This window comes from Drepanopeziza brunnea (genome assembly GCF_022702325.1).
Source record: "Drepanopeziza brunnea f. sp. 'multigermtubi' strain 214-2 chromosome Unknown ctg15, whole genome shotgun sequence".
NCBI lineage: Eukaryota > Fungi > Ascomycota > Leotiomycetes > Helotiales > Drepanopezizaceae > Drepanopeziza > Drepanopeziza brunnea.
In genome coordinates, this window is record NW_027094078.1 from 1,296,322 (window position 1) to 1,323,714 (window position 27,393).

The 27,393-nt window shown below is 49.0% G+C and overlaps 6 protein-coding genes across 6 annotated transcripts; 3 read left to right on the plus strand and 3 right to left on the minus strand.

The window, feature by feature from the left end:
* Positions 1–1,327: 1,327 nt before the first annotated feature.
* L3040_008273 (uncharacterized protein) lies at positions 1,328–5,791 on the minus strand (the record flags this gene model as incomplete). Its single annotated transcript, XM_007295428.1, has 6 exons — positions 1,328–1,673; positions 1,746–3,361; positions 3,497–3,732; positions 3,799–4,931; positions 5,072–5,312; positions 5,437–5,791. The coding sequence occupies 6 exons, from the start codon at positions 5,789–5,791 to the stop codon at positions 1,328–1,330; spliced, it is 3,927 nt and encodes a 1,308-aa protein (XP_007295490.1).
* A 561-nt stretch (positions 5,792–6,352) lies between these two features.
* L3040_008274 (uncharacterized protein) lies at positions 6,353–7,144 on the plus strand (the record flags this gene model as incomplete). Its single annotated transcript, XM_007295427.1, has 3 exons — positions 6,353–6,498; positions 6,613–6,838; positions 6,959–7,144. The coding sequence occupies 3 exons, from the start codon at positions 6,353–6,355 to the stop codon at positions 7,142–7,144; spliced, it is 558 nt and encodes a 185-aa protein (XP_007295489.1).
* Positions 7,145–14,370: 7,226 nt separating this feature from the next.
* L3040_008275 (uncharacterized protein) lies at positions 14,371–15,321 on the minus strand (the record flags this gene model as incomplete). Its single annotated transcript, XM_007295425.1, has 3 exons — positions 14,371–14,545; positions 14,642–14,729; positions 14,874–15,321. The coding sequence occupies 3 exons, from the start codon at positions 15,319–15,321 to the stop codon at positions 14,371–14,373; spliced, it is 711 nt and encodes a 236-aa protein (XP_007295487.1).
* Positions 15,322–15,698: 377 nt separating this feature from the next.
* Positions 15,699–17,101, minus strand: L3040_008276 (uncharacterized protein; the record flags this gene model as incomplete). Its single annotated transcript, XM_066153973.1, has 4 exons — positions 15,699–15,860; positions 15,911–16,554; positions 16,603–16,917; positions 16,960–17,101. 4 exons carry the CDS (start codon positions 17,099–17,101, stop codon positions 15,699–15,701), a joined length of 1,263 nt encoding a protein of 420 aa, XP_066010519.1.
* Positions 17,102–17,597: 496 nt separating this feature from the next.
* L3040_008277 (uncharacterized protein) lies at positions 17,598–18,344 on the plus strand (the record flags this gene model as incomplete). Its single annotated transcript, XM_007295423.1, has 4 exons — positions 17,598–17,617; positions 17,682–17,909; positions 18,067–18,199; positions 18,255–18,344. 4 exons carry the CDS (start codon positions 17,598–17,600, stop codon positions 18,342–18,344), a joined length of 471 nt encoding a protein of 156 aa, XP_007295485.1.
* A 1,852-nt stretch (positions 18,345–20,196) lies between these two features.
* On the plus strand, positions 20,197–23,606 carry L3040_008278 (uncharacterized protein; the record flags this gene model as incomplete). The annotated part of the gene is made up of 8 exons (XM_007295422.1): positions 20,197–20,254; positions 20,333–20,542; positions 20,626–21,365; positions 21,433–21,787; positions 21,841–22,409; positions 22,471–22,700; positions 22,761–23,101; positions 23,161–23,606. 8 exons carry the CDS (start codon positions 20,197–20,199, stop codon positions 23,604–23,606), a joined length of 2,949 nt encoding a protein of 982 aa, XP_007295484.1.
* Between the last annotated feature and the right edge of the window lie 3,787 nt (positions 23,607–27,393).

Consider the following 27,393-nt stretch of genomic DNA (forward strand, 5'->3'; position numbering starts at 1 on the left):
CGACAAAACAACGATGACTATAACCCTCCTTTCCTCCCTCTCACTTTCACTACTAAGCGAGGAAAACAAATAGCAAATAAGCACGCATGCACGAGAATCACTCCGATATCTGGAAGGTTATGAGAGTGAGAGAACTGATGTGCAATCAGAGCGACAGAAAGCAAACGCGGCAGATAAAAACAGAATACCAAAATGGAAGCGAAGCGGATCGGAGTCTGTACTGTGGATCGGTAAGAGAGGAACAGGAAGGAGCAGGTACGATTTCGCAATGTGAGTTGTACCGGTACTACCACCATCTCGGCTATTTTTTAGAGGGGCCATTTGCATGATCGAGGATGCCGGTAAGCTTAGCGATATGCGTACCATTCGCTTTCAACGTGGTGTCTTGCATGTCTTTACCTCAGTTGATAAGGAACGGGGCTGTGAAAATGGAGGATGGATGCTATCAAAATCGACTTGCAGAAACGTCGTCGTCGGCGCCGTGGATACGGGAACCGGGGATCTCTCTCCAAAGAGACTCAGAGAAGAAAGAGAAAGAAATGCCGGAGAAGAAGTAAGCTATGTCGTCGAGATAAGAACCACGCTAGGATCCAACTCGGTCGGGCATCAGGTTAAAGGCTTCAGCGTGACCAGCTTACCACACGACTGGAGGCGTGAGCGGAATCGACGCGTCGCAATTGGGACTAACACTCAGTCCAAGAGGCTGTTCGTGTCGTGTTAGTCGTGTTAGAAGATCTAGAACATGAGTAGAGAGAGATATATCTGGGCGGGTTAGTTCGTTACTGACCTGCTGGAGCTTGTTGGATCGATTCGATCGATCAAAATCTCATATAAACATTGAACAGCGAGCTAGATGTTTTAAATAGTATATAGCATGATTAATGCATCTCTGCTCAAGGGTGACTTCTGAGACGACGACTGAATACTTTGGATGCCAGCGCATTGATTGAAATTTACATGTCAGCCAGTCAATTGCATTTGTGGCAACCTACATACTTGCTGGAAATTTACTCCATACAGTCCGACGCACAGTACGCTCTTGCTGTTGATACCCGCCAAAGCACAGGGTCGCGAGCGATGGCGGGCTATCAGTGATGCCACAGCGCAATGCCCAATGCCCAAGCCAGTAACGCCACCTCTGGGTATCATTCCGAATATCAGCCAACCGCCCGTTCCGAATGGAATGCCGCCCAAAAAGTCCCCAAAAGAAAGGGTGTGTTTCGGGAGTTCAGCGGAGCCGGCTGCGGGCAGCAAAATACGAACAACTTGGCACCCAACCTCATCCTCTCATGAAATTGCAAAAGATACAGAGCCACAAACGCCAGATCTAGCCATTGAACAAGAACGCAAGCTCTGCGACACCGAGACGACTGACGGACTTGGCAGCGTTTTCGTCTAGAGCACTTTCGACCAATTCTTTCTTACGATTTTGGAGATCAATGATACGGTCCTCCACGGTTCCCTCCACCAAGATGCGATGAACCTCAACAGAGTGCTGCTGTCCGATACGATACGCTCGGTCGACAGCTTGCATCTCGATGTAGGGGTTCCAAAAAGGGTCCAGAATGATCACCCGAGAAGCGGCGACCAGATTAAGACCAGCGTTACCAGCCTTGAGAGATATCAGCATGATATTGTAATCCCGACTGTCACAGAACTGGTTCACAGCGTTGCTATATCACGCAGGAGTTAGCCAATGCTGGAAAGACGAAGCCACGTCTCATGATCAGATTCTTTAAACTTACTTTCGAGCGTCGGCGGACATAGAGCCATCGTAACGTAAACACTTCCATCCCTTTTCATCGATCGGTACTTGCAGCAAATCGAGAAGGGAGACAAACTGGCTGAAGATGATTGTCTTCTGACCATCGGCTTGAAATTGATCGAGTAATTCAACACACTTGGTCGTCTTGGCGGATGGCACCCAGTGCTTTCGAAGGTACTTCATGTAGCGGCGTCGTCCCGCTGCTGACTTGGAAGCCTCCTTCTTCAACATCGCGATCGATATATGCTGCTTTTTCCCAGGCTGCTTGCCCTTGTCTTTGCCCTTCGACTTCTTTAGTTGCTTATGTTTCTGCTCCTTCTCTTTGCCCTTGCCTGTATCGTTGGACTTGGACTGGGATTTTTCAACCATCACTTCCGGCCCATCGTCATCTTCGGAAGCAGTTTCATCGTCGTCGACCTCTTCGTCCTGATCATCAGACACAACGAAACCTTTCAAATTGCCTCGAGCATCTGCATCCTTTTCCGAAGCTGTGTCGCTGTCACTTTCGTTGTCGTATTCGCTATCATCATCGCTGTCGTCACTGGCCGTTTCAAAATCATCTGTACTTTCGATCGCTGGCTTGTGGACCTCCTTGAAAGCTGAGTAATCAATGACTTTTTCCTTGAAAAGATCGCCGCGACAAGTAGGGCACTTTGCATTGCCACCTGCATCGTTGCCAGCTGCAACGTTCTGCTGGACAGCTTGATCTGTAATCTTAGCTAAGCATTCAGAGCAGGTATCGTGGCCGCATGGCGTGATGATCTTGGGGTTCGAGGCAGGATCATAGCAGACAGGGCACTCAAATATATCGTTGGAATCCAACAATCGAGCGATGACGTCTGGCTTCAAGCCTCGCGCCAATTCCCTCATTGTCTCTAACGTAACATCAGAAGCGGACACAGGGGCTTGCTCGAAATCCTGGATTAGATGCGGGTGGCAACTAGCCTGTCTAAGGCGGAGAAGCAAAACCAACACGTTGGCGTAGTTCTTGGTGACTGTCCCAGCCTTCACGAACTTGTTGAACTGGGTTTGGGTTTTGCATTCGAGAGCGGTATAGAATGCCTGCTCATCCTCATCGAAGACGACATGTTGAATCTCTTCTGTCTTGGGTGGCAGAGTGATGATAGGCTTACCATCGATCTCCGTCTTCTTGGTGCGTCGAAGCAAGATTGCCTTCAGAAGCGCCTGGAGCTTCGTCATGGCGTTCTTGAGATCTCTCTCCAGAACAGATTGCTTTGACTTTTTGTCAGCTTTTGTTAAGATGCCGAAGGTTGAGTTGAACCGGGTCCATTCGTCGTAGGGCCCAATTCTGAGGAAGTTGATCAAAGAGTACAGCTCTTGGACATTGTTCATCATAGGTGTACCGGTGAGACAGAATCTGTATCTAGCTGCAATAGAACAGCATCCTCTAGCGGCGTGGGTGCTCTTGTTCTTGATACACTGGGCTTCGTCGAGGATGACTCTATAGAACTTGCTCTTTGGGCCAAGGAAAGGAAAGTCTTTCTTCATGGCGTTGTGGTCGGCCATGCCGCCGTTCAATTTGTGGTTGTCACGGAATTTTTGGAGACGCTTGTACTCGTGACCGAGTTTCCCATACTAGGTCAAGGTTAGCGCTATATTTGGTAGGGTTTATGAATATGAAACTTTGGCTGAGGATCTGACCCTCTAGACATGTCTCGGGTACACGAAAAAAACCAAGAGAATTTGCGGAGAAAGGAGTGGCATGCATACTGTGGTCAAGACGACATCGTAGGTCCGAATTTCATCCCAGTTGAGAGATTTGGTGGTCCCGTGCGCCATGAACACGCTCAGCCGGTAGCCTGGCAGAATCTTGCTTCTGAATTCTCGGCCCCACTGACGAACGAGAGCAACTGGTCCAACGATAAGAGTGGTCTTACGGGCTGGATCCGAGGAAGGACGAGAGAGAATGAGTGCAAGTGCAGAGATGGTCTTGCCCAGGCCCATATCTAAAAAAGATAGTCAGCTATGTGTCCAGATCATACTTATAGGTCATTTGCGAGAGCCCAACGTACCATCTGCAAGGATTCCGCCTTTGTTGTTGCCAACCTCCATATTTTTCAGCCAGCCCAGGGCGATCTTCTGATGCTCATATAGAGGGTAGACAAGGCCTTCAGGGGTGCCTTCCCTATCTTCCGGAGCGACCTCCTCATCCGGGCGGATATTTTCCAGCAAATTCTTGATTTCTTCGGCGTTCTTCCGAGGGTCGTTCATGATATAGCCCAGCTGGTCCAGCATATGATCGTTGAGTCCTAGGTATGCCGAGACTGCGTTGATGCTATCACCGCCACGAGTGATAATGTCTTCGAAAAAATTGGAATGTGGGGGTGAACCAGCCATAGCCATGGAGCCGTGACTTTGATAAACCGGAATATCGTTCATTGAATAAGCACTGGAAATCTCGTTCTTTGACAGCATATTACCGCCGCCCATGCTGGGCTGCACAGCATTCATCCATTGAGGCTTCGGATGAGTGCCAAACATGGCTCTTTGTAACGTGTCATTAGATGTAGATGCAGCCTGTTGCCTCAAAAACTGGACATCTGCAGCACTGTTGCCAAAACCCAGAGGCTTGGACTTTGGTAAAGGCGAAGGCAAAGTGTAAGAGTTTGCCATATTTCCGGTCGGGCGGGAGCTGCGCCCATTGGCACGGAACGCCGATGCTGGTATGATCTCAATGTCAGAATCACTGGCATTGGAAGAGTCGTCTTGATAGGAACCTGGAATGGGACGTGAGGGACGCTCGCTCTTGAAGGCAGACGAAGTGTAGGAAGGGTCTGCAGGTGTCTTTCTCGTGAAGCCACTGGGAGGGTTTGAAGATGCATAAGAACTGAGTCCGGACATCGAACTTCGTGGTACCTCCCGCTTGGTACCAGGGGTCATAGATCTAGAAGGGCCACTGTACGTTGATCCTTGTTGAGAAAGACTGGATGAGTAAGGGCTGCCCGAGCTAGAGGATAGTTGATGCGCTCCGGAAAGTCGATCGAAAGCCGAGCGATCCGAACGAGCAGGTGGTTGCATTGACGACGTAGACAGGTTGTCTAGGCTTTCTTGAATAATACGAGCTAACTCAGCATCCTCTCGCTCTCGCTTGATTCTCGTGGCCTCATCGTTCTGCTTGCGTTGCCAAGCACTAAAACTATCTTCACTAAATTTATGTATCAGTCCATTGTCCACAGTAATAAAATCGAGCGGTGCCACTCGAGCGAAAAGAGATATGTGCAGGGAATTATTTGACAAGAGTGAGGCCGAAGTAGCCGTCACTCAATTCCACATAAGGTTTCCTACCCTGAACTGATTGTAGATGGGGTGGGAGGACCAGTGCCAAAAGGGCTTTGTGATGTCCGTCTGGACTTGTTACCTTCGACCGGGGCGAGCTGGTCGTCGAGGTACTTGCTATGGGAGCGTTTTCGAGCAGACAATTTCGTATGCGAAGGGGTGAGGAGGGGGTTCCCGAGCGGATCAGAGCCCGGGGTTGAGGGTGTCAACGAGTGCGAGGCCAGAGGGCGCCACTGATCTTGACCTTGACCTGTCATGGAGTCAGCAAAGCCACGAACGATCGACCAAAGAGTAGCAGTTTCGATAGAGTGCAAGTTTGATTTTTCGGCTGTATGCATTTATGAAAAATCAAAGCACTTTGGGCGTAGACTTACCCAAGTAGCCGTTCATCTCTCCGGCAGGCTCTCCGTCGACACCGCCGTCGAGGTTGCTGATCGCGTTATTCTTTCTCGAAGAGCTGGAAAAGGCTGCCTGGAAGCTCTGCGAGGAGTTTTGGGAAGAAGGATAATTCGAGGCTGTCGTAATAGTAGCAGCGCTGGTACAGCGTTTAAGGTCTTTTAACTGGCGCTCTAGAGAGCAGATCTCATCCCGGATGTCTTGTTCGGCCTGCTCGCGATCTTGGACGTTGTCGTCGATTGATGCAAATAGAACGTTCTGGAAAGCGATTTCGTCCTCGAGCACCTCGATCTGGCGTGTTATTTCCGGGGAATGCAAGTTGGGGTGGGACATATTGGGCGATACTTGCAGGCGCCCGGCTGATGGTGGTGGGTAGAGTGACGCTGTCGCCGCCAAACTGGGAGAGGGTGCGTACAAGGGACGGCTGAGGTCAAGTCAGGTGTAGTGGTACAGAAGAGATCGAAAGCAGCGTCGTAAGGTCTGGTACCGATGTTGGCTTTGATCGAACACTCCGTAGTTGACGTTTGCAGACGATGAAAGAAAGTCCGACGCGACTAGCGGGGGATCGATAAGCCTGTCATCACGAAAGCGCTCCACTCTACACACGTGACTACGCTCCCTCTTGGTGATTCCTGCAACCGGGCTATCGGATCATCGGATCATCGGATCATCGGATCATCGTATCTCCGTAAAAAAAATGCTTATTAATCTAAGCAACACGGGCATCACGACCACGACCACAACCAAAGTCATAACCTCTCAACAACAACATAACCAAAACTTCATACTGAGCTTCTCTCACTACTTCCCGAAAATGCACCTGAGCTGAGCTTGATTAACACTCCGGATTCACCTACCCAGCTCCTCTCAAACACCATTGGCCCGACTGCCAAGATGGCCCGGACTGTTGACTCTCTGGGTGCCACTGTGCCGGATCCTTACCCTATGAAGATCTACATCGATGGCGTCTGTCGGGGACAGGTTCCGGGAAACGGCTCGCCGTCTACCATCGGAGGTGCAGCAGCAGTCTTGACATACGGGTGATACTATCCTCGTCGCTCCAATGCCCTGACGTTCGCATTTGCTCTCAAGACCAATTCCCCCCGACATGCCATGGGAGAGGACTTTCCTAACTCTCATTCTCCTATGTGTAGCTTCGGAAACGATAGTCCCGAAATATGTGATCACTTCCTACGAAGCTCCAACTACCACGGCGCACCTCCGGTCACTAGAAAGCGAGCCGTGATTACAGCCGTGATCATCGCACTTCTAAAAGCTCTGCAGAAGCACTACGAGTTGGGCACCGATCCATATTTGAACGTGGAGATCTACACGGACTCCAGGTACGTGATCAGCTGTATGACCGACTGGCAATACCTGGTAAGTGACGAGCTTTCATCCATCCCCATTTCATGTCTCGATAGACGATCACGAGTTCACGTGCATCGATGCCCTCAGGGATTCCTGCATCAAGTAAATGATACTAATTTGATCGATCAGTGGAGAAGCCAGAATTGGATCACCACAGCACGCAGAGAGGTTGCCAATCGAGACTTGATCGAGGCGGCCGTGGAGCTGAATGATCGCTTGATGGAAAAGGGCAGAGTTGGATACATCTGGATCCCGCAATCTCAGAACCAGATCGCAGTTAGGGCCTGCATCGAGGTCATGGATAGGAACTCCTGAAGTGTGCCCGCGCTGCTAATATGGTAAGTGGCCCGAGAAGCTGAGAGGTAGAGCTGGATCTTTGTTTCGAATCTGACTTTTGAACAGGCTGGTTGGTAATCGTATCCCTAGGTTGAGGTACTTGTTAGAAGCACGCCAGCGACGAGAGGCACGCGGCAACTCGCGTGCTTCTGACGGAGAGACTTCAGTGCATTTGGCGCGCATCCTTCAAGCGCGCACGTTAACCCAGATGTACATATATATTGCTTGTTTCCACCCTCGCATCGAATAGCGCTTAACCACAGAAGACCCAAAATTATTGTATTATAAAGTACAGCACGCCCACCAAATCAACTGGTACCAAACCAAAGCATATTAGAAAACATGGACCAAAGGATCTACTTAAGTAAGTAAACTATTCAGCTTGGAAGTTACCATCATATCACGAAGTTCAATCAAAATCAAAACGGCTCGCTCCTCTCAGCTATCTTTTGGCCACCTCGCTCCTGCTCCTTCTCCCACTCCCACTCCCACTCCCACTTGCTCAACCAGTCAAATGCGAACTGAAACTCAAACTCGGAAGGGGCCCGTCACGATGAAAAGGGACACCACACTCGCGATGAATAGATACCTCGGAATACCTAGCTGAAGATAGGTAAGCATAGCAGAAGAAGGAAAAGAAGAAGCAGAAGGAAAAGAAGAAGAAGGAAAAGAAAAAGAAGGAGGAGGAGAAGAAGAAAGATACAAGTTCAAGAACATCACGTGGAAAGCGAAATCGCAGAAATATATATATATATATATATATGAATGCAGTACAATAAATGCATGGTATCGCGTCTTCCGAGTCGAGAGAAAACAAAGGAAGAGAAAAAGAAAAAGAAAATGCGAGGGGGGGTGAGTGCTTGAGTGCTTGCCTAGAACGTAGAGCCCAGGAGTTATCCATAGCTGGTCGGTACGCTGCGGTTTGTATGTATGAATGTATAGCATCCATCCACCACTGAAAAGGCGATGTAAAAGAGAAGAAGGGTAGCATGAATTTTTATATTCATTCCATTTCGTTTCGTTCCGTTTCAGTCCAGTCGTCCAGTCCAGTCTACTCTTATCTTGATATAAAAAACAAGTGTTTGTATATATGTATGTATATGTGTCCGCACCCCTTCCAAATGGCAGTTGAAGCCAGCACGCTGTCGCCTATCATAAATAAAAAACGCCTCTACGCTTTCTTCATCCATCCATGCATGTTGAAACCAGAAAATATCACCGCTGAACCACCACTAAGCTCTATGCATTTACGTTGTTGAAATCTACGAGTTTTGCTTCCACGCTACCGCGGCTCTGTTTTAAGTTGCACCTGGCCCCTTGGCTAGGCAATATGGTCATGTAGGATTAGGCGCTGAGATACCGGTTATGTCGCCTTCCACGTCGACGGGTTCGACGGGACCACAGGTGCAGAAGAGGTTCATGTCACCGAACGCTGGGATTTTGTGAGCTTCGTCTACAACAGGCGAGAAGAGGGGGGAGAACAAGAGTGCTTACCATCATCTACTCTGGTCACGGTCGGCCAGAATTTCTTCTCCTTGAGGTACGGCAGGGGATAGGCAGCCTCTTCACGGGTGTAAGGGCGGTTCCATTCCCCAACAATCAAGTCCTTCTGTGAATGTGGCGCGTTCTTCAGAATGTTGCTTTCCCTTGCAACTGTGCCATTTTCCACAGCTTGAATCTCAGCTCGGATGGAGATCAGAGCGTTGATGAACCGGTCCATTTCATCTTTGCTTTCAGACTCGGTAGGCTCGATCATGAGTGTGTTGGCGACGGGCCAACTCATGGTTGGAGCATGGAAGCCGTAATCTTGGAGACGCTTGGCGATATCGATAGCTTCGATACCGCACGTCTCCTTGAAGCCCCGTACATCAAGGATGAACTCGTGGGCACAGCGAGAGTTGACATTGGTGTAGAGGATGGGATAGTAGGGCCGTAGGCGGGACATGATGTAGTTGGCGTTCAAGAGTGTGATCTTCGTAGCGTGGGTTAAGCCACGGCCACCCATCATCTTGACGTATGCCCAACTGATGGGAAGAATGCTTGCGCTTCCCCATGGGGCACCGCTAACGGGAGCGATGCCGTGGTCACCACCGGTCTTCACCAGTGGATGACCTGGAAGGAAGGGGGCCAAGTGGGATTTCACACCAATTGGACCGACACCTGGACCTCCACCTCCGTGAGGAATACAGAAGGTCTTGTGCAAATTAAGATGGCAAACATCGGCTCCGATCTCGCCTGGGGTGCAGAGACCGATCTGAGCGTTCATGTTGGCACCATCCATGTAAACTTGTCCACCGTGTTGATGGACAAGATCACAGGCAGCCTTGACTTCTGGCTCGAAAACACCAAATGTGCTCGGGTAGGTGATCATAATCGCACCAAGCTCTTCGCTGTACTTCTCGCACTTGACCTTCAGATCTTCCATGTCGAGATTTCCAGTCTTCGTGTCGCACTTGACGGTGACGACTCTCATTCCAGCCATGGCTGCAGAGGCTGGATTTGTGCCGTGGGCAGAGACTGGGATCAAACAGATATCACGCTTCTTTCCAGGTTGTTGCTCCTGGAACTTGCGGATAACACGCAATCCAGTAAATTCACCTTGCGCACCAGAGTTTGGCTGTAGAGAAACAGCATCAAATCCAGTGACAGTAGCCAGATCGGTCTCCAACTCGTCAATCATAACCTTGTAGCCTTTGGCTTGATCAATTGGTACGAATGGATGGATGGAGGCAAATTCAGGCCAGGTTACTGGAGCCATCTCTGTTGTGGCGTTGAGCTTCATTGTGCACGACCCCAGTGGAATCATCGAGTGGGTCAGAGACAGGTCTTTGGATTGCAAGTGGTTGATGTATCGGAGAATCTCGGTTTCAGAGTGGTGGGAGTTGAAGACCGGGTGGGTGAGATACTCGGACGTTCGCTTCAAAGGCGCTGGGATCGGGAGTTTACCGCTTCCGGGCAAGGACTTGATTATCTTCTCAATACTGATCTCCTTCTTGGACTTGGCAAAGTCTTTGAAGATTGCGAGAATATCCTCAAGGTCCTTGAGGTCAACAGTCTCGTCAATAGTGATACCAACTCTGTTGTTAGTGAACTTCCTCAAGTTGATATGATGGCCTTTGACGGCATGTTGCAAGACGGCATCGGCCTTGCCTAAGCCAACGTCCACCACAACCGTGTCAAACAGGACACTTCCATCCTCCCCCTTGCCTCTGGACCCAGTCTCAAATCCCAAGGACTTGACTCCGGCCTCAATAATCCTGGCGCCATTGATGGCTCGCTCAGCAATGTTCTTCAGGCCCTTTGGACCATGGTAGACGGCATAAAATGCGCTCATGTTTGCCAGCAACGCCTGCGCTGTGCAAACATTGCTGGTAGCCTTCTCTCGACGAATGTGCTGCTCTCTGGTTTGAAGAGTAAGTCGCATGGCCTTATCTCCCAGCCTGTCCTTGGACACTCCAATGAGACGTCCAGGGATCTTTCGCTTGTACTTGTCGCCAACAGCGAAGAAAGCGGCATGAGGTCCGCCGTAGCCAAAAGGTACACCGAATCGCTGGGCATTTCCGAAAGCGATATCAGCGCCGAATTCTCCAGGTGGTGTCAGAACTGTCAAAGCCAAAAGATCCGTAGCAACACTGAAGGTTGCTCCTTGCTCGTGGATGACGTCCGCGAGACCCTGGAAGTCTTCCACTCCACCCTCAGTATCTGGGTATTGGACAAGAACTCCAACAAGGTCCTTGCCGAGCTCCTTAACACGAGCTGCTCCATTTTCAAGAACATCACCAAACTCAATCTTGATATCGAATCCCTGCGCACGACTTTGGAGTACTGCTTTTGTTTGAGGGTGGACCAAGTGACTGACAAAGAACGTCTTGTTCTTGCTCTTCTGTCTCGAGGCTGGTAGAGCATTTAGAGACAGAGTCATAGCCTCTGCGGCCGCCGTAGATTCGTCCAGCAGAGAAGCATTGGAAATTGGCAGAGCTGTCAAGTCGCAGACCAAGGTCTGGAAGTTCAGCAGCGATTCCAAGCGACCCTGACTGATCTCCGGCTGATATGGGGTGTAGCTCGTGTACCATCCTGGGTTTTCCAGCACATTCCTCTTGATGACCTCTGGCACTCTCGTTCCCGCATATCCACACCCAATGTAACTTCGCATAATCTTGTTCTCGGAGGCAATGGTCTTGAGTCTCGCAAGCAATTGCGATTCCGTGAACCCATCCTCTCCTCCAGACTTTGCAGCGTCAATCTCTAGATCCTTCGCCGACAGGATATCGCTTGGGAGGACCTGCTTCACAAACTCGTCCAGGCTCTTGGCTGTCGGGTCCAGCGCTTTCAGCATCTGCTCCGTAGAACTCGGCGAAGGGCCAATGTGGCGGCGCGCGAAGGTGTCGAGGGGCCGGTAAGAGCCCCTTGAGAGTTCTGCGGTAGCTGGGCTGTTCGCCTCATCTTTGGAAGTGCTGGTATAGACCGTGCGTCGACCAAATGGTACGTATCTCGCTGCTGTAGTCGAACATCGGCGACAGATCCAGGGTCGTGTGGCTTGGAAAGGGAATGTTGAAGAGCTTCGTACTTGAGCAGCGACGCGTCCAAGCTGGGCTCGAACAGCAAGAGCTGAGGTAGCCATTGTCCCTGGGTAGAGAGAGAAGAGCTGGCCGTCCTTGATTGAAGCTCAAAGATCGAGTCGGTGAGAGGAAGAGGGGTTTATCTTTTGAAAGCTACTCGATGGTGGAGCTCGGGCGACTTGCTCTAGAATCCAGTGCTCAGCAATCCCGCATGGTAATAAGATTGAAGCGAGTAGATAGTAGGTACGTAGATATGGTGAGTTTTTGAATATGTACCTAGAACTTGTCGTCGGATGGAAAGGGAGTCTCGTAGGGTTTTAAATTTCTTTGAACTTGCGCCTTATCGTGACATGATAAGTAGAAAAGAAAATCTGCGCCACCGCTAACGCTATCTATCGATCACCGCCGGTTCGTGTGGCGCCACCAGGAACTCTAACCACGGGAAGCTTGGGATCAAAAAGGATTCGATATGTAAAGCCTGCAAGACTCCTTTGCACCCCAGCACCAATTCACCACCAAGAATCCGCTCTTCTAATCTCACCTCAATAATCTGCAAACATGTTCGGAGGACGTGAGTCTCGTTTGAATCTAGTCTATGTGAAGCTACTGCTAACACAACACTGTAGCTCCACCCGCTCTTAGCCCGGCCGAGTTGAAGGCTGCCGAATCCGAAGCCACCCTTACCATCCAGCAGGTGCTGGTCGGGGCCGTCATGCTGTACTTGTGTATGTCATGGAATTCCGCGTATTGGTTCGCCGCGAAGTTGTGCTAACTGGGAGTTCCGTAGCACCATTCGCGATCGATGCAATTACCAAGCTTGTCTAAGAGGGGGGGGCTTACGATGCACACATGGCCTGTATGGTAGGGGGAATGCGTGTATGATATCTTGAGATCCGAGCTGTATACTGGATGGAGTAGGGCATGTTAGCCTGGTAGTGGCAGGTTTTGAGATGGGCGTAGGATGAGTATGGTGTACGACAGCGGAATGATACCTCTCTCCAAAGCTATCGAGAAAGCACGCGCTATGGATGGATGGATGGACCTTGCTGTCCTGATTCTGGGTACTGCAGAACGTTTGGCTCGCAGTGCTCAAGCTCGGCATAAACGGGCAGGCTACATGACTCTCGGTACCTGTTTCCTGCAAGTGCATTGGTTGTCCAGGGTCGGTCCGAGTGCTTACAGATGGAGCGTGGGATTTCAAAGTCTACCGAACTCACGCAAAGTGGCCTACTTCTACTCTGTGTGTTTCACATTATTTTCTAATTACAACCCGTCAATCGTCAATCTCAGTACAGAAGACACTACGCAGGTAGGGTAGATGCCGAGACCGTCTTAACGGTCTAGTACTAATTACCCCATGATGAGGTCCCTCATCCCGTCCTGAATCTCAGAGAGGTAGCACAAAACTACGCAGTTCGAACTGAAGACCTTGAGAATATCAAATGTGATTAATTGTAAATCTATCATCAATCAAGACCCTAGTGAGTGGCTGGAATGAGGTCCTGTTTACGGAATTGAAACTTTTATTCTTTGGTCCTTCCTCTCAAGCTTTGATTTCATTATTTTGATAATCTGCTTCTAAACCCATCGATCCAGATGAGTAATTATTGCTCCCTCGCGTTACTGTCGCTTGTCTATTACGCGTCGGTACAAATAAGTGAAGCCATGTTTATATGCTATACTAGGTACCTACCTACCCGCCCTGTATCGCCGCGACAGGATAAGAGATAATCAAGACTCGGGCAGCCATACCTTATACCACTTCATAAAACATTCAATGACACACTCAACACCGGACCATACAAGGACATTAAACTGGTGAACAAGTCGCCGCGTCCGTCGTGTTTGTTTTGATTCAGGCGTTTAGCGAGCTCGTGGTTACGCTTGAACCACAATCACACATCTTTGCCGTCACTAATTCGCGAACAGCTTTTCGTGGCTTTTAAACACAGAGGCTAGGCTTCTGAACGACTCCATATGAGTCATGGGCTCTGAGCAGGGCTAGCCTCATGGCTAGATAGGTTGCAACCCGTCTAGGTTCGTAGCTTCAGCTTGCTGCGCAATACTCTCAAGAGGCAGTGCAGAAATGAATGCTTTAGTTGATAAATTTAAGAGTAGCTATCATGTGATTCCGAGGCATGTATCGTAGTATTGATTATCAATCTTCTTATTCAAGTTATCAAAAACAGCTTCTATAAGAGTGTCATAGTGGCATTTGTAACAGGCGACTGCAAAGCTTGACGAGAGAGTAAGTAGAGCAGGTAATCTCGTGTTGTTTCCTCATGCCATTTCCTTGGAAGTAAGTGTCTTTCGCAGATGTTGCTAAGTTTTTACTAGGCACTTCCATACATCAAGGGGTCGGCAGTCCAGTCAGTTCCATCTACTTACTGCTTTATCGAGTGGCATCGATAGCGTTGTGGAAAAACTCCAATCAAGCCTTGAGCCAATGGCCTCCGGAGCACAGCAAACGTTTCATGGGATTGATAGGAATAGAGCACGTCCTCAGAAGCTCTTGGTCACTCACTCACTCACTACCTCTTCCCCTGATAGAGAGCCCGCAGTTCACAAGGCCGTGAGCGCACTGGGTATTAATATTAATCTTCGAGTTTACGTACGATCTGCTATCCGGCTGGTCCATTTCTCATTTCACACACACTCTCCTTTCTGCCTGAACTCCTCCAACCTCTTCACCTGCTTCCCCTCGGCATCGAAGTTGCTCTTGCCGAGCCACTCGCTCAACGCCTTCCCGACACCTGCCTGCCACTCATCATCTATACAGCTAAACCAAGCTGTATCCCTGCGTTTGCCCTTGACGACCAGACTGCCGAAGATATCAGCACAGTCTTCTTTCTGTAGGCAGCACTTCCGCCCGAATATCCCATCCGCCCATAGAAAGAGCACACACAATATGACTTACTGCTTCCTAAACACCCCCTCAGCCGTAAACCCCAGTCTGAGCGCCGCTCTCTTGCTCAGCTCGTTGAAATCATTCGCCTTCCACTCCACTTCACCCACGGCCAAAATCAGCACGGGATCTCCTCAAGAGTTTGGCATCTAATCCCCCTTTAAAAATCCCGCAAAAGTGCATACAAACAAACAAAACAAAACAAGCAGACAAAACAAGGGGCCAGAATCCAACTTCAACGTACCTCTCCGATACCCCAGCTCCTCAAACGCATACCTCATCAACAAGAAGTTGCACTCCGTACTCGCCGGCGTCCGCTGCAACATGGCCCCGAACAACACGTGCCCAATCTCGATGCAGCGATGCTCGGGCACCATGTTCATGTAGCAGATGATACCCACGGCCGTATACTTAGCCGTGGAAAGAACAGCATAAGGGAAGAATACGGGACTGCCGATCAGGGTCTCGACCAGTTTCGCCATGGCGTCGAGCGAGTGGATGGGCTCGTTCGGCATGTAGGTGTATAAGCCGTCGTTTTCTGGGCCGCCGAGGGAGGCGTAGAGACCTTCAGTGTGGGATGGGGAGAGAGGGACGAGGCAGATGGAGTGCCGGCCTTTGAGGGTGAGGGATGGGTCCGGGAGGAGGGACGACGGGCCGGTGACGGGGTCGCCCTTTGGTTCGTGGGTAGACATTTCTGGCGGTGGTGGTATGGTTTGGTGATGATGTTGATGTTGAAGATTTGTTGATGTTGAGATGAAAGGACGTCACAGGTTTGGAGCTCATAGAGATGAGTCACTTACGTAGGTGACACAAACTGACCTTAGCAGGAAGGCCCATCTTACATCAATCAGCTAGAGACCGATCGATACCTGCCCATTGATTCAGAGTTGAAGCTGTTGAGTTGTGTAACACTCAGATCTGGTTCTTTTGAAGTATTATTTCACTTTTTGAGTGTATCCAGCCCAGTTCACTTGACGTCCCCAAAGTCAAGTACCCGTCCGTCTCGATGCATTCTTCTCAAAACATCGTGGTATCATACATGCTGTACTTGCATCCCTCCTACCTGCCGCTAAAGGAACTGTAGGGATCGGCCATGGGTATCATTTTTCGTAGTCTCCTTGACTTTGAGCGCTGTCGTTCCTTGCTCTTTTAGCCACTCCACAAACTCCGCATTGACCCTATCCAACTCTGACTTCAGATGTCTCAATTGGGTGTTGTAGTCCTCCAATAACTATGATCGATTAGCGTTAATCCGCAGGCTTTTCATATTTGAGAACATACCCTCTTGGCATGCTCACTAAGCTTCTCATCCAAGATATCCGGTGCATTTGCCCCAGCCTTCTCAAGTTCACCCTTCAAGGTACGTGCCCGGTCTTGCACAATTAGCATCCTTGCCCAGATCTCCTCCCCTCTCGCACCAAGTCCCGGATCCGTGACATTCCTCTCTAACGCCAACAGCTTGGTCCGCAGATCCTCCTCGTCGCCAGCCATCGCATACCCGCGGTTTTTCAACACCTGCACCTTGGTCGCCAATGCTAAACACCGCTGCTTCAAGACGATGTGTTTTCTCCGCGCATCAATCACTCTAATACTCGTCTTCGTCTCGTGGTCTTGCATCATTTTGGTCAGGGAGTTGTTGATCTCGTGGAGGCGGACGTTGAAGTTCGAAAGGTTCCGTTGTTGGAGCGCGATCCGCTCACCCATCTGAGCAAATCCTACACACAATACCGGTATATAGCCAGGACCAGGTTTCTTCGAAAGAGCCTCCTCCCATGCTTTAGGATCCTCGTCTGGAGCAGGTCGGTAATAAGGGGCCATGTTATCGTCAACTTTATTGTAGAAGTAGTGCTTGAAGGCGCAATTTGGATTTGCTGTGTCCCACTTCTCCAGAACGGTTTTCATCTGCTCTTGGATATCCTTTTCGCCTACATAATGTTAGCTAATGTAAACTCTCGTGTATTGGCCGTACGCACGAGTTACGCCACTGTTCGGTTGCCATAGTGCTTGACTTTGACCCAGTTGAGGAAGGGTTTGCTGGGTAGATTGTCCGAAGAGACTATTCTGGAGGCCGTTCGGTTGTTGCTGCTGTTGTTGTTGGTTGTTCTGGCTCTGCCCAAGATTAAAAAGACCGCCATTCTGCTGTGGCTGCTGGTTCTGTGCTTGAGTTTGGCCCAGTCCTCCAAAGAGTCCTCCTCCTTGTTGCGTTTGGGGCTGATTCTGTGTGCTTTGCCCGAACAATCCACCACCTTGATTCTGGTTCTGCGTGCTTTGCCCGAATAATCCACCACCTTGATTCTGGTTCTGCGTGCTTTGCCCGAATAATCCACCACCTTGGTTCTGGTTCTGCTGTGTAGTCTGCCCCAGCCCACCGAATAGACTGCTGCCTTGTTGCTGGTTTTGCTGGTTGTTTGTGTTCAGGCTGCCGAATAGCCCTCCTCCCCCAGTCGGCTTGTTTAGAGCTGCGCCGAACATTTGTTCGTACAGCGTAGTTTTTGCTCACCTGCCAGGACCTCGAGTACCCCGAGGATGCAGCTCCGTAGCTATGCGAAATCTATTGTCGCGCAATATGTACCTAGCTCGGGCGAAGCGCGTGGAGAAGTGGAAGAGCGAGAGGGTCGGAAGACAAGGGACAGTCGCCGCTCAGAGAGGATATATTCTGGAGAGCTGAGGAAGGCAATAATCTCAGAGAGCCTGCGACTACGACTGCGAGTTGAAGAGGCCGAAATTGAGGTCGAGGTGGAAGCAGATGGTTGTGGAGGCGCGGATGATTGCAGCTGTCGCGGTTAGTTTTGTTTGGTTGAAGCTGAAGCTTCTTTCATGCCCAGTCGCGAGATTTTCCGCTGCAACTGGTCCAAGCGTCACTTCCGAAGCCAAGATAGAACCTCACTACATCCCAAACTTACCAGTTCCAAAGATTCCCCAATTGAGTCTCCCAAATCTGTCTTGATACTCCCAAAGCACTGTCAAGATGTCGGGAAGACCAGCAAGGTATGATCTATCAATATAACCTGTTCAGTCGCCATAATCCGTAGCTGATCAATCGCAATTACAGATTCAATCAAACCACCCTCATTGATACCACTCCTCTCCCCGCTGAGATTCCACCCGTCACAGAGGTTGGGAGCAGCTCGGCCCCGTTGCTATCTGCCAGCTTCTTTATTGGAGCGAGATGCAGGCCGTACAACGATGATTTCATGCAGTGCAAGACCGAAAGTCCGGGGAAGGGCGAGATTGACTGTCTGAAGGAGGGCCGAAGGGTCACTAGATGTGCCACAAGTGTGTAAGTGCCGATTCTACGAGGGCATATCATAGCTACGGTAGCATTGTGCTGGATTGATCATTCGGGGAGATCAATAAGGGGAAGACGCGGCAATGACCGTAGTCAGGACAAGGACAGGCGCGGTACGGGGAGACTTAGTGCTAATCCTTTCCTCCAGGATTGAGGACGTGAATAAGCACTGTCTTGCAGAGTTCCGCAAGCACTGGACCTGCCTTGACGATAACAACCAGCAGCTATGGCAATGCCGACCCCAAGAATGGAAGCTCAACAAATGTGTTTTTGATAACCTAGTAAGAACCTCCAGCCACGGGCATCACAGGCGAATCATGCTGATGTTGGAAACAGAAAATTGAGAAGGTCATCCCGGACACACCTAAGGGCGAGACTCCCGTACATCTCAAGACACGACAAATCTATTCTCACCATGGACCTTGAAGAGAGGTCGTGGACAGCGCTGGGAATTTTCGAATTGTATATTTACACAGGTCCGGGAAATGAAATTGGGGTTTCCATTGTCGGTTTCTTTATGTTCTCATTTTCTTGATTTTGCATTTTCGGTCCTGCTATGATTTTGAGGGCTTGCATCAGCCATAATCGCGCGAACAGGACTGCATCACCAAATCTTCCATGGGTTTTATTCCTCAGAGTCAAGGCACGATTTCAAGGTTTGAGGGATGTGTTTTAAGAACAATGATTTGCTTGCCCATATGCATTCTGCACTTTGCATGTCTTGAGGTCTACCTATCACTGAGCAAGTACATATTAGGCCAAAGAGCTATGCGATACTGCTCAGCGAGTACCATGGGCTACATCAACCCTCAAAAGATATTTTGGCGAAAGAAAATGCGCTCTAAGGTAGTTCCCAGAGCTACAGGATCTAATTACATAGAGCACTAGATATCGCTGGACAGAAGTAATTGCCGTACCTTAACATTGATATATATATATATATATATATTTGAAGATTGCCACTCTCTTTGTTTAGCGAAAAGAATGTCTGCATATCGATGTGCAAAGTCCTTACCTAGATCGAAGATGATCTAACCAAGGCCGTCCCGTAGCTCCAGGTCGTCTTTTGCAGATACCTTGTTCTCCAGGCTATGGTACCTACCTTTCAAGAGCTGCAATTCGCACTTAGCGGGGTTGCCGGTGATGGCGATACTTTACTGCGATTTCAAAGGCTCCTTGTGAAAGGAAGACTTGTAAGGGAAAAGAGCTTCGGGCTCTTGTCTAATTTGCCATTGCTTTGGCGCTTTCTCGAGTCTATTTTAAGGGTTTTGAGTAGGCAGTTGTTATGGGCCGGGTACGGCGTCTACTGCCATTGTTTAAATTTCATGTTAGTACTTTGGGGCGTCTATTGCCAGCTTAAAGCAGATAATTAAGGGAATAGGGGAACTCGAGGCATCAATTATGTTCAATATCTTCCTGGATATCAGTGTACACTTTCTGGTATCGCAGCTCTAATGGTAACTCTTTCCTTATCTGACGATTGGAAATCACGCTTCCCGCTTAACTTTCAGCGTTTTCGGAGTCTTTCTTTCGCGCTAAGCCTTGAATTCGACCCCTTGTTGCCAGTTATTCGTGCGCTCAACTCCGAGTAGCCCCTCTTCCACTTTGTTGCTAATCATCAAGGCGTAGTTCATGCTAGAAGCCTAGTTTCATTTTCCCTTTCGAACGAGTTCTTTTTGTTGCTAGTTCTCTCCGCCTGCAACCTACTTTTTCTCTTCCGAGCAAGTCTGCAAGGTACAAATACTCCACCATCCATCCACCTTCGCCTCGCCTACTTCTTGTAAACAACAACCATCTTTTGACCCTCATTTCCCCTTCCCCTGCGAAAACTTTTCATTCGCACTCAACACGCATCGCATGCAGTCTCTCGCAGCTCTTTAAGCTATCCATTGAGGAGCAGTGTATTGATTTCAGCGACGCTGTACTTGCTACTCTGAGCAATCGATTTGTTTTCATCTCCAGTAAATTTGCAACGTCACACACCTTGCGCTCAGAACCAAACTTGGTCTCTTGAACCTCTCTGCTTTTCGAAAATCAATCAGACTATTTGGTAAGTGCTCTTTACCTTTTTTCATGACCAGTCAGGATACCACATCAGATAACTCCTCTCTTGAAAAATATTGCGCTGGATTCACGCATTCACCATCGTCCATGTTTGCGTAATTCTCAATCTTAATTTTGCTCAGCATTTTCATAGCTCTGGCTTGAACAAATCTTCAATGCACTCCACCTACTAAAACATGCATAGCTACCAGCGAGTCGAACTACAATCGCCAATATGAGTGCCGCTGAAGAAGAGGTCAAGGTCGAGAGATTGACTCGCAGCCCAGAGAACAGTATTTCCCCCTCTCCTTCTCCAGAGCCTCATTCTTAACCAATTATACCTAAGCCTGACCCTGCTATTTTCGATCCAGAGATCAGAATTGATGGCGCAAATCAAGCGTCTCCTCCATCAAAGCCAGTCTACACCTGGCAGCAATCTGCAGAGTTTGGCCTACAGATTCAAGTTGAGACTCGAGAGAAGGCCGTCAAGGCCGGCCTCAGTTTCCTCGGCGATCTGAATACAGCCCTAGGACTCCACACCGCAGATGTTCCCAGTGCGAAGAAGTGGATTGAGCGTATCAGTAAGTACATTCATGCAATCGTTCCTGGTTTGGAATTAGCCTGTTCTATCTTCACTTAGTACACTCACTGACACCACCTGTAGAGCAGATCACGGGGGATCGAGGACACACTAGAGTACTGATTGGATTTCTAGGAACTACAGGAGCTGGTAAGTCCAGCATGATCAACGCTCTGCTTGAGGAAGAAGATTTGCTTCCTGCCGACGACGAAAAGGCGTGCACAGCTGTCTGCGTAGAAATCTCGTCAAATACTGAACCAATGGAAGCTTATCGTGCCAAAATTGAGCGAATCTCAACCGAGGATTGGAAGATCGAATTGGAAAAACTGTTTCAAGACATCAGCGACCAGGCCCTGAACAAGGATGGAGAGGACGGTGAGCCAGATCTTGAACGAGACATGCGCATCAAGACTGCTTTTCAAAAATTGACATGTGTTTACCCACATATCGAAACTATTGCCGATCTGAAGAGTTACACGGTTTCGAATCTTCTGAATCATCCTAATATCAAAGACGTCTTGGGTAAAACCAGACACATTGTCAAGGAAACCCTTGACGAGTTTGCTGCCGCCATCAAGCCCTACATTGACTCCAGCAAGTCGAAGCAGGGAGGTGGTAAGCAGTCATTTGCGCATTGGCCATTGGTGAAACTGGTTCAACTCTGGGTCAAGTCAACTATCCTACAGCACGGTATCGTTCTTGTGGACTTGCCAGGCTCGATGGACACAAATGCTGCTCGAGGCGCAATAGCGGAGACCTACCAAAAGAACTTGTCTGTCAACTGCGTTGTGGCACCAACTACCCGTGCGGCCAGCGACAAGCCGGTTAGTTAGTTTTTTTTATCTTTTTTTTTTTTTGCTTTGGTGTTCTCGAATTGACTAATCTTCGCAGGCCCAGGATCTGCTCGGCGAAGTTGCTCAGCGATCTCTCCAGCTGGATGGCAAATTTTCTGCTGACTCTCTATGCTTCATCGTCTCAAAGACCGACTCCTCACTTAGTATGGCCCGCTACATTAAGAACCACAAGAATGTCGAAGCTATGCTCAAAGTTGAGTTCGAGGAGCAGGCTAGCCTCAACAATAAGCTCGACCGGCTCCGAATTCACTGCGCTGAAAAGAAGAAATCGCAGGGCGCATATGAGAAGCTGGCTAAAGATTTGAAAAAGCAGATGGAGGTAATTGTCTTTAAGAAGTCTGGTTCTGGAGATAGTCCCAAGAAGCGCAAGCGGGAAGATGGAGAACACCCAGGTACTGCCTGATGCTCCGAAACCGTGCCGTACTTCTTACTGACTTGACTCCAGAGACTCGTACGCCCAAGCAAAATGCAAGGCAGACGGAGTACCTTGAACTAGTAGCTAAAATCAAGGAAGCAAAGATCGGCGCCGATAAAGCTGGCAGTTCCCTTCATTCAGCTACTGAGAAGATTAGTGCTTTGGAACAAGCTCTGAAAGACAGCGAATCCCGGAAGCTCGCTGTATGCGTCAAGAATCGGAACGACGTGTCGGCAACAGAGATTCGACGCGATTTCGAGGGCGCATCCAAATATCTCAGCCGCAAAGGCACCGGCAAGCAACTGCAAGTTTTCTGTGTGTCAGCGTGGGCCTTCGGGCCTCTTTTGAGAGGAGAAAAAGCAATGAGTGGTTTCCCAAAAATCAGCGATACTGGCATCCCGGCTTTACAAAACTGGCTCACGGAGACGACCTTGCCCACTCGAAACCGAAACGCTCTCTCGTTCCTCGACGATATTGTCAGCCTTGAGCTGTCGATGGTCAATTGGCTATCAGATAACTCTCTGGGATTTAAAATTTCTAACTCGGAGCGTAAGAACCTCGACGAATGCTTCGAACAGCACTTTCAAGGTTTGCAGAAGGTATGTCTTGTTTTCTTGTTTTATATGATGATATTTCAGCGCATGCTGACAAGTGGGCCAGGAAACATCAAAGGTCAACTCCCAGATTGTCCAGAAATGCAAATCGACCGTCGAGGAGGGCCTTTTCTCTCAGATGGTCAAGGTCGAGCTCATCGCTGGGGGTCAGGCCGAACAGACCGTCAAGAGTTGGGCCCAGCGTCCGATGCATTGGAGCACGCACAGAGCATGCAATCGCGGACAGGGTATTTGGAAGACCGTCAAAGGTATCGAGCACAATTGGATTGATAAATTGTAAGTGTTAAATTCTGATATTAGAACTGAAAGTTCGGGACAATCGCTAATGCGAAACAGGGCTGGTATCTACTTGCAGCCTCTTACCAAAGATTGGGACCGAACTTTGCACACCAAGCTTCCAGCTCAGCGCACGTTTTACGATGACAAGATCAGCCTACTTATCCAAAGCTTTATCGTCAATGTATCGACTTCCGTAGGCAAAATCCTTCCCTCCCTTGGAGACGCCGTTCAGCAATGGAAGGAGTCGTCGGCCAGGAGCATGGTGACTATTCAAAAGATCTCGCGTGTTATCTTCGACGAGGATATTCAGAAGGTCACTCGAGATTCGCATAGATTAGTCCAGCCAGAGATCCAGAGGCTCTGGAAACCAACCTTTGACAAATGCGGCGAGAATTCTGGTAAGTCGTCTTCTGATCTGCATTTTCCAGACAGTTCTCTGACTTACCTTCTCTCATAGGACCCGGCCACTTCAAGAGAAATCAGCAAAGACACGTCCTCTTCGTTCAGAAGAATGGTCGTCTTATGTACGAGCAGAGCTCTCGGGCCATCAAGAATTCGTTCGAGAAGCTGTGGGAAGGTCTCCCTGCGAACTTTGATGAGGGAACTGGCCGAGCCAATCTCCAGATTCAAGAAGAGTTCAAGGAGATGCTAGCGAATTACACTCTGCATGGCGATAAAGAGAGCGCAAAGTCAGTGGAGGCTTCTTCGAAGGCACATCTTCAAGAGAAAATTCGGCGTCTATTCAATGATCTGAAGACCGCATGGGCTGAGACCATCGAAATCCCAGAAGTCGCCGAAGAGGTCGAATCCGAGTATGAAGAGATCGACATCGAGGGTGTGCTGAAAGATGACGAGCAGGATGAAGAATTCATCGACCTGATCGATTCTTCTGATGAGGATTAGATGCTCATATTACCAGATGGCTCCAAATCGCAACGGCCGTTTATTTACCTTCGGGCTGGTGCTGGATCTGATATTGCGCATTCTATTTCTTCTGCATCCATAACAGATACTCAGGCTAAAGCCATCAGAAGTGATCTTGATCATATCCAAAACCTGCCACGTGTCTATATCGGACACGATGGATCTTCTAGAGCCGTGAGATTCATATGTTTTGCACGTTTTTCTTCTTCTTCCGGTCTATTACATTCTGAGAATGGGAGGAGACAAGAACTCTTGAGGCGAAATTGGGTACGGGAATCTCTGCAGCACGCCCTCCGATCCTAAGACTGCATTACAGTTTCCACACTGAAGGTCCAATACGAGGATTTTATAATGGATGCAGCTTCCTTCACCCTCTCTGTCAGAAATTTCCGTGACATAGGTAGTAAGGCGATGCATTGCAAGCAACATTCGTCACCCCCGGTTAACAGACCCGGCAATGCAGAGATTACAGCAGCAGCACAGTAACATGATCTTACTGATACTTTGTTCTCGTTCCCATAACATTATTGATCATGCATAGGTATCAGCAGAGCCTCCTTCTTCTACGAAGTACCGGTTGTCGGTCCTCTTTGAAGTACTTTTCCGCTCCCCAGCTTAGACGAACTCAAGGGATTTGGGAGAGAAGGCCAGAATCATCCACTCATTTCGTTTTCGATCTAGAATTAACGGCTTGGGATTCATCAACCGAAAGATGAACAAAAACACACTACAGCACCCCCACCCCAACCCCACCCTCCCTTCCCCCCACGGCTACTATCGATCGCTACAGGTCATTGCGGCTAAGTCTTAGGCCTGCATATCTTCAAACATATCAAGAAAGCGGCAAGACAAAACAAATAATGTGAGATACCCCGGTGCTCTTTTTCTTCTTTGTCGTGGGGGAAGCACGCTTCTGTCTCGGTAAGCCAGCCAGCCTTGCTACATGCATACCTACCACCTCGGCTGAGAATCCCAGCACCAATATACATAGGTACACACATACATACCACTTACCCCCATAAGCGAGAATCTAGCCCGTCTCTGCTTTTCTTCATTTTTGCTTCCGTCGTAGATCGAGGTGGCGGTAGATAGGAGTGCTGGGCTGTTTGTCTCTGGATCACCTGAGAGGTTTTAGAGCGTGGAGATGATGGGAGGTGGGAGAGCTGTTGTTTTGTATGGCGTGTGGAAGTGGAAGTTCAGAAGCTACTGGTTGGGTGGAAGCTGAGGGGGTGCTTGAAGTAAGTGCTTGGGTATGTTTGGGGGTTGGATGTCTCGTATTGGCGAGGATATCACAGAATAGGTTTCTCGGATAGTTTGGGTTGGTGACTTTGTGTATGTTTCATCCTCCGCACTGATTACGGAGTACAACGACTTTTGGTTAATATATATAATCATCGGCTCGCTTAGGTGGGCCTCCTTATATCCTTTCAGACGATTATATATATATATATATATATATATATATATATATTGGCTGGCATATTCGGTTCGACGCACCGAGACAACTATGATGGATGGTTGTCCAAAGTCAACTGTTAGTTAGTACAGGAGAAGTACTAGTTATAGTGCCAGGTGTAACACGTCAATAGTAGATAGAATACCGGGAAGTGAAAACAGCGAGTCTCAAAGGCCAAGCAAACAACGGTTGTGGAAGAAGCTGTGGGCATCAGGAATAGCAGCCGTAGTCTACTGTCTACCGATACACGGTCCCAGTTCTTGTACTCAATTCATCAGCAGTGCTAGAGGATAGCCATGAGGGTCCCGACGCCGAGAACTCCCAACATCATGCCAATGGAAGTGGCCGAGTTCGTTTTGCATCTACATGTACCCTCCTCGGAGGTCGTTTATTTGGCTCCCTTAGCGCTCTCATTGTGGGTTTTGCTGGCTCCTCAAAGTCAACCCAGCAGCAGCCTATACGTTACCCGGGCTCTCAAGCGCTTGATAAGATGTCGGATTTCGAGAGAGGGGAGAGAGGAAGGAGATACGTAGAGTTGAGCGCACCCATGAGGACGACGAGGACGGCAAGAAGAGGGGAGTGCAGGCCTTTCAGATTGTTGGAAGTTGCCTCGGAAGGCGGGTTTCAGAGGTAGGTAATGTGTGTATCTTGCTGGGCTCAAGAAAATCAGGAAGACCTTGTACTGCGAAGATCTTTGGGAGCGTTGTTTCTCTGAGCTTGTTACTTCCAGTGCGGTTCTCCTCTCCTGTTGGGCGTTTGTGCTTGAAGAAGTTCTTGAGCGATGAGTTGAAGTCGACTTCAATATCCCCAGGAAAAGACATGACACTCGAAGCATTACAAAAGATTAACCCTAGTATCACGGTCTCCATGTATCACAGCTGCTGCAAGTAAAACATGCTTTCGATACCAGAATCATATGACTTCCGAAGAGGGAATCGCAGTGAATATTCACGCATAAAAACTACGCTCGGCAAGACAATAATAACCAACTAACAACCAACCCTCCTAACATCATCCCGAAAAAAAAAATGCAAAAAAAATGGAAAAAAAAAGTGCAAAACTCAACTGGAAAGCTCGTAACAATGGGATGCTACAAGGTTTCCATCTACAAACCTAACTGAATAGGTTTACCGGTAATCGGGGGGCATCAACCGGCGGAGTTCGGATAGCCATGAAGCTGTTGAGCCACTGAGCCATCGCGTGCGTCTACCGGTTGATGACAATGGTATTCACATTCAGTTATATCAAGTAGGTAAAAAGTTTTTAGGTGGTAGGCGGTTAGCGAAAAAGCCGATTCGACGACTATAACGCATTTCCATTCTCTGTTTACTACCACTATGGTTACCACTCTATTCAAGTCTCCGGCACCAGCTCCAGATCCTACAGAGAATCATACCATCAACCAAATGAGTCAACAGCAATAGTACGTACTGACGCAAAGACTCGCCCGTCCACATAGCTCCAGATTCCCGTCAAGGCTCAGTCGCCCTTCTCGAATCTGTGAAGCGTCAGAGGACCAGTGATGCTTGTAGGCAAGGCTAGCAGCGTGAGACCGAAGGAGACGAAAACCAGGAACATCGGGACAGAGTAGTATATTGTCCTCATGTCAGCTTATCTTTTCGAAAAAAAAAGGTCGTCTAGAGCGAGTTACGTGTGATTCTGATTTCATTCCTCCAAAGCTTTTTTCTGAGCATAGCTACGGAAGTCTGCCGTGGCAGAGTGCAGCAGGGACCATAGGTAGCCATAGGCTACCTGGGAAATAGGGAACATGGGCACCACAGGCTTTGGATAAATATGTAGTCCGAACATCTCTTGGGCATTTACCCCTTTGGGAATTTGCAACCAGCGGGAGGCAACCCAGTGGGTTTAGCTTGTGCTACCGGCTACTGCAGCGTTGAGATACCGGGCTGGGCGGAAAAAGCAATCAACTCGCGCACTCGTATGATGTATCAAGCAAGCAGACAGTGTAGATTGAAGTCTCTTTCAGAAGGTCTTCCAGAGGACCCGCAATGATGCAGCAGCAGCAACAGCAGCAGCAACAGCACGCACGAGCATAAGGCCTCTTCACCGCACCGGCGTAGAGGGACCCCCCTATCCTGCAAGGGAATACTCGCGACGTGGGACAAAGATCAAAAGTGTACCTATGATGGGACGGGTATTGGCCACAATATGCAGGGTCGCGACGATATGAAGAGGGACTTCGGAACCCGGCGTTGCACCAGGAGCGCAAAGATTTCTCGAACCGGCAAATGCAACTTTACGACTTGCAACAAAACAGTACAGTAACGCAAGGAACGCCGGGGGAAGAAC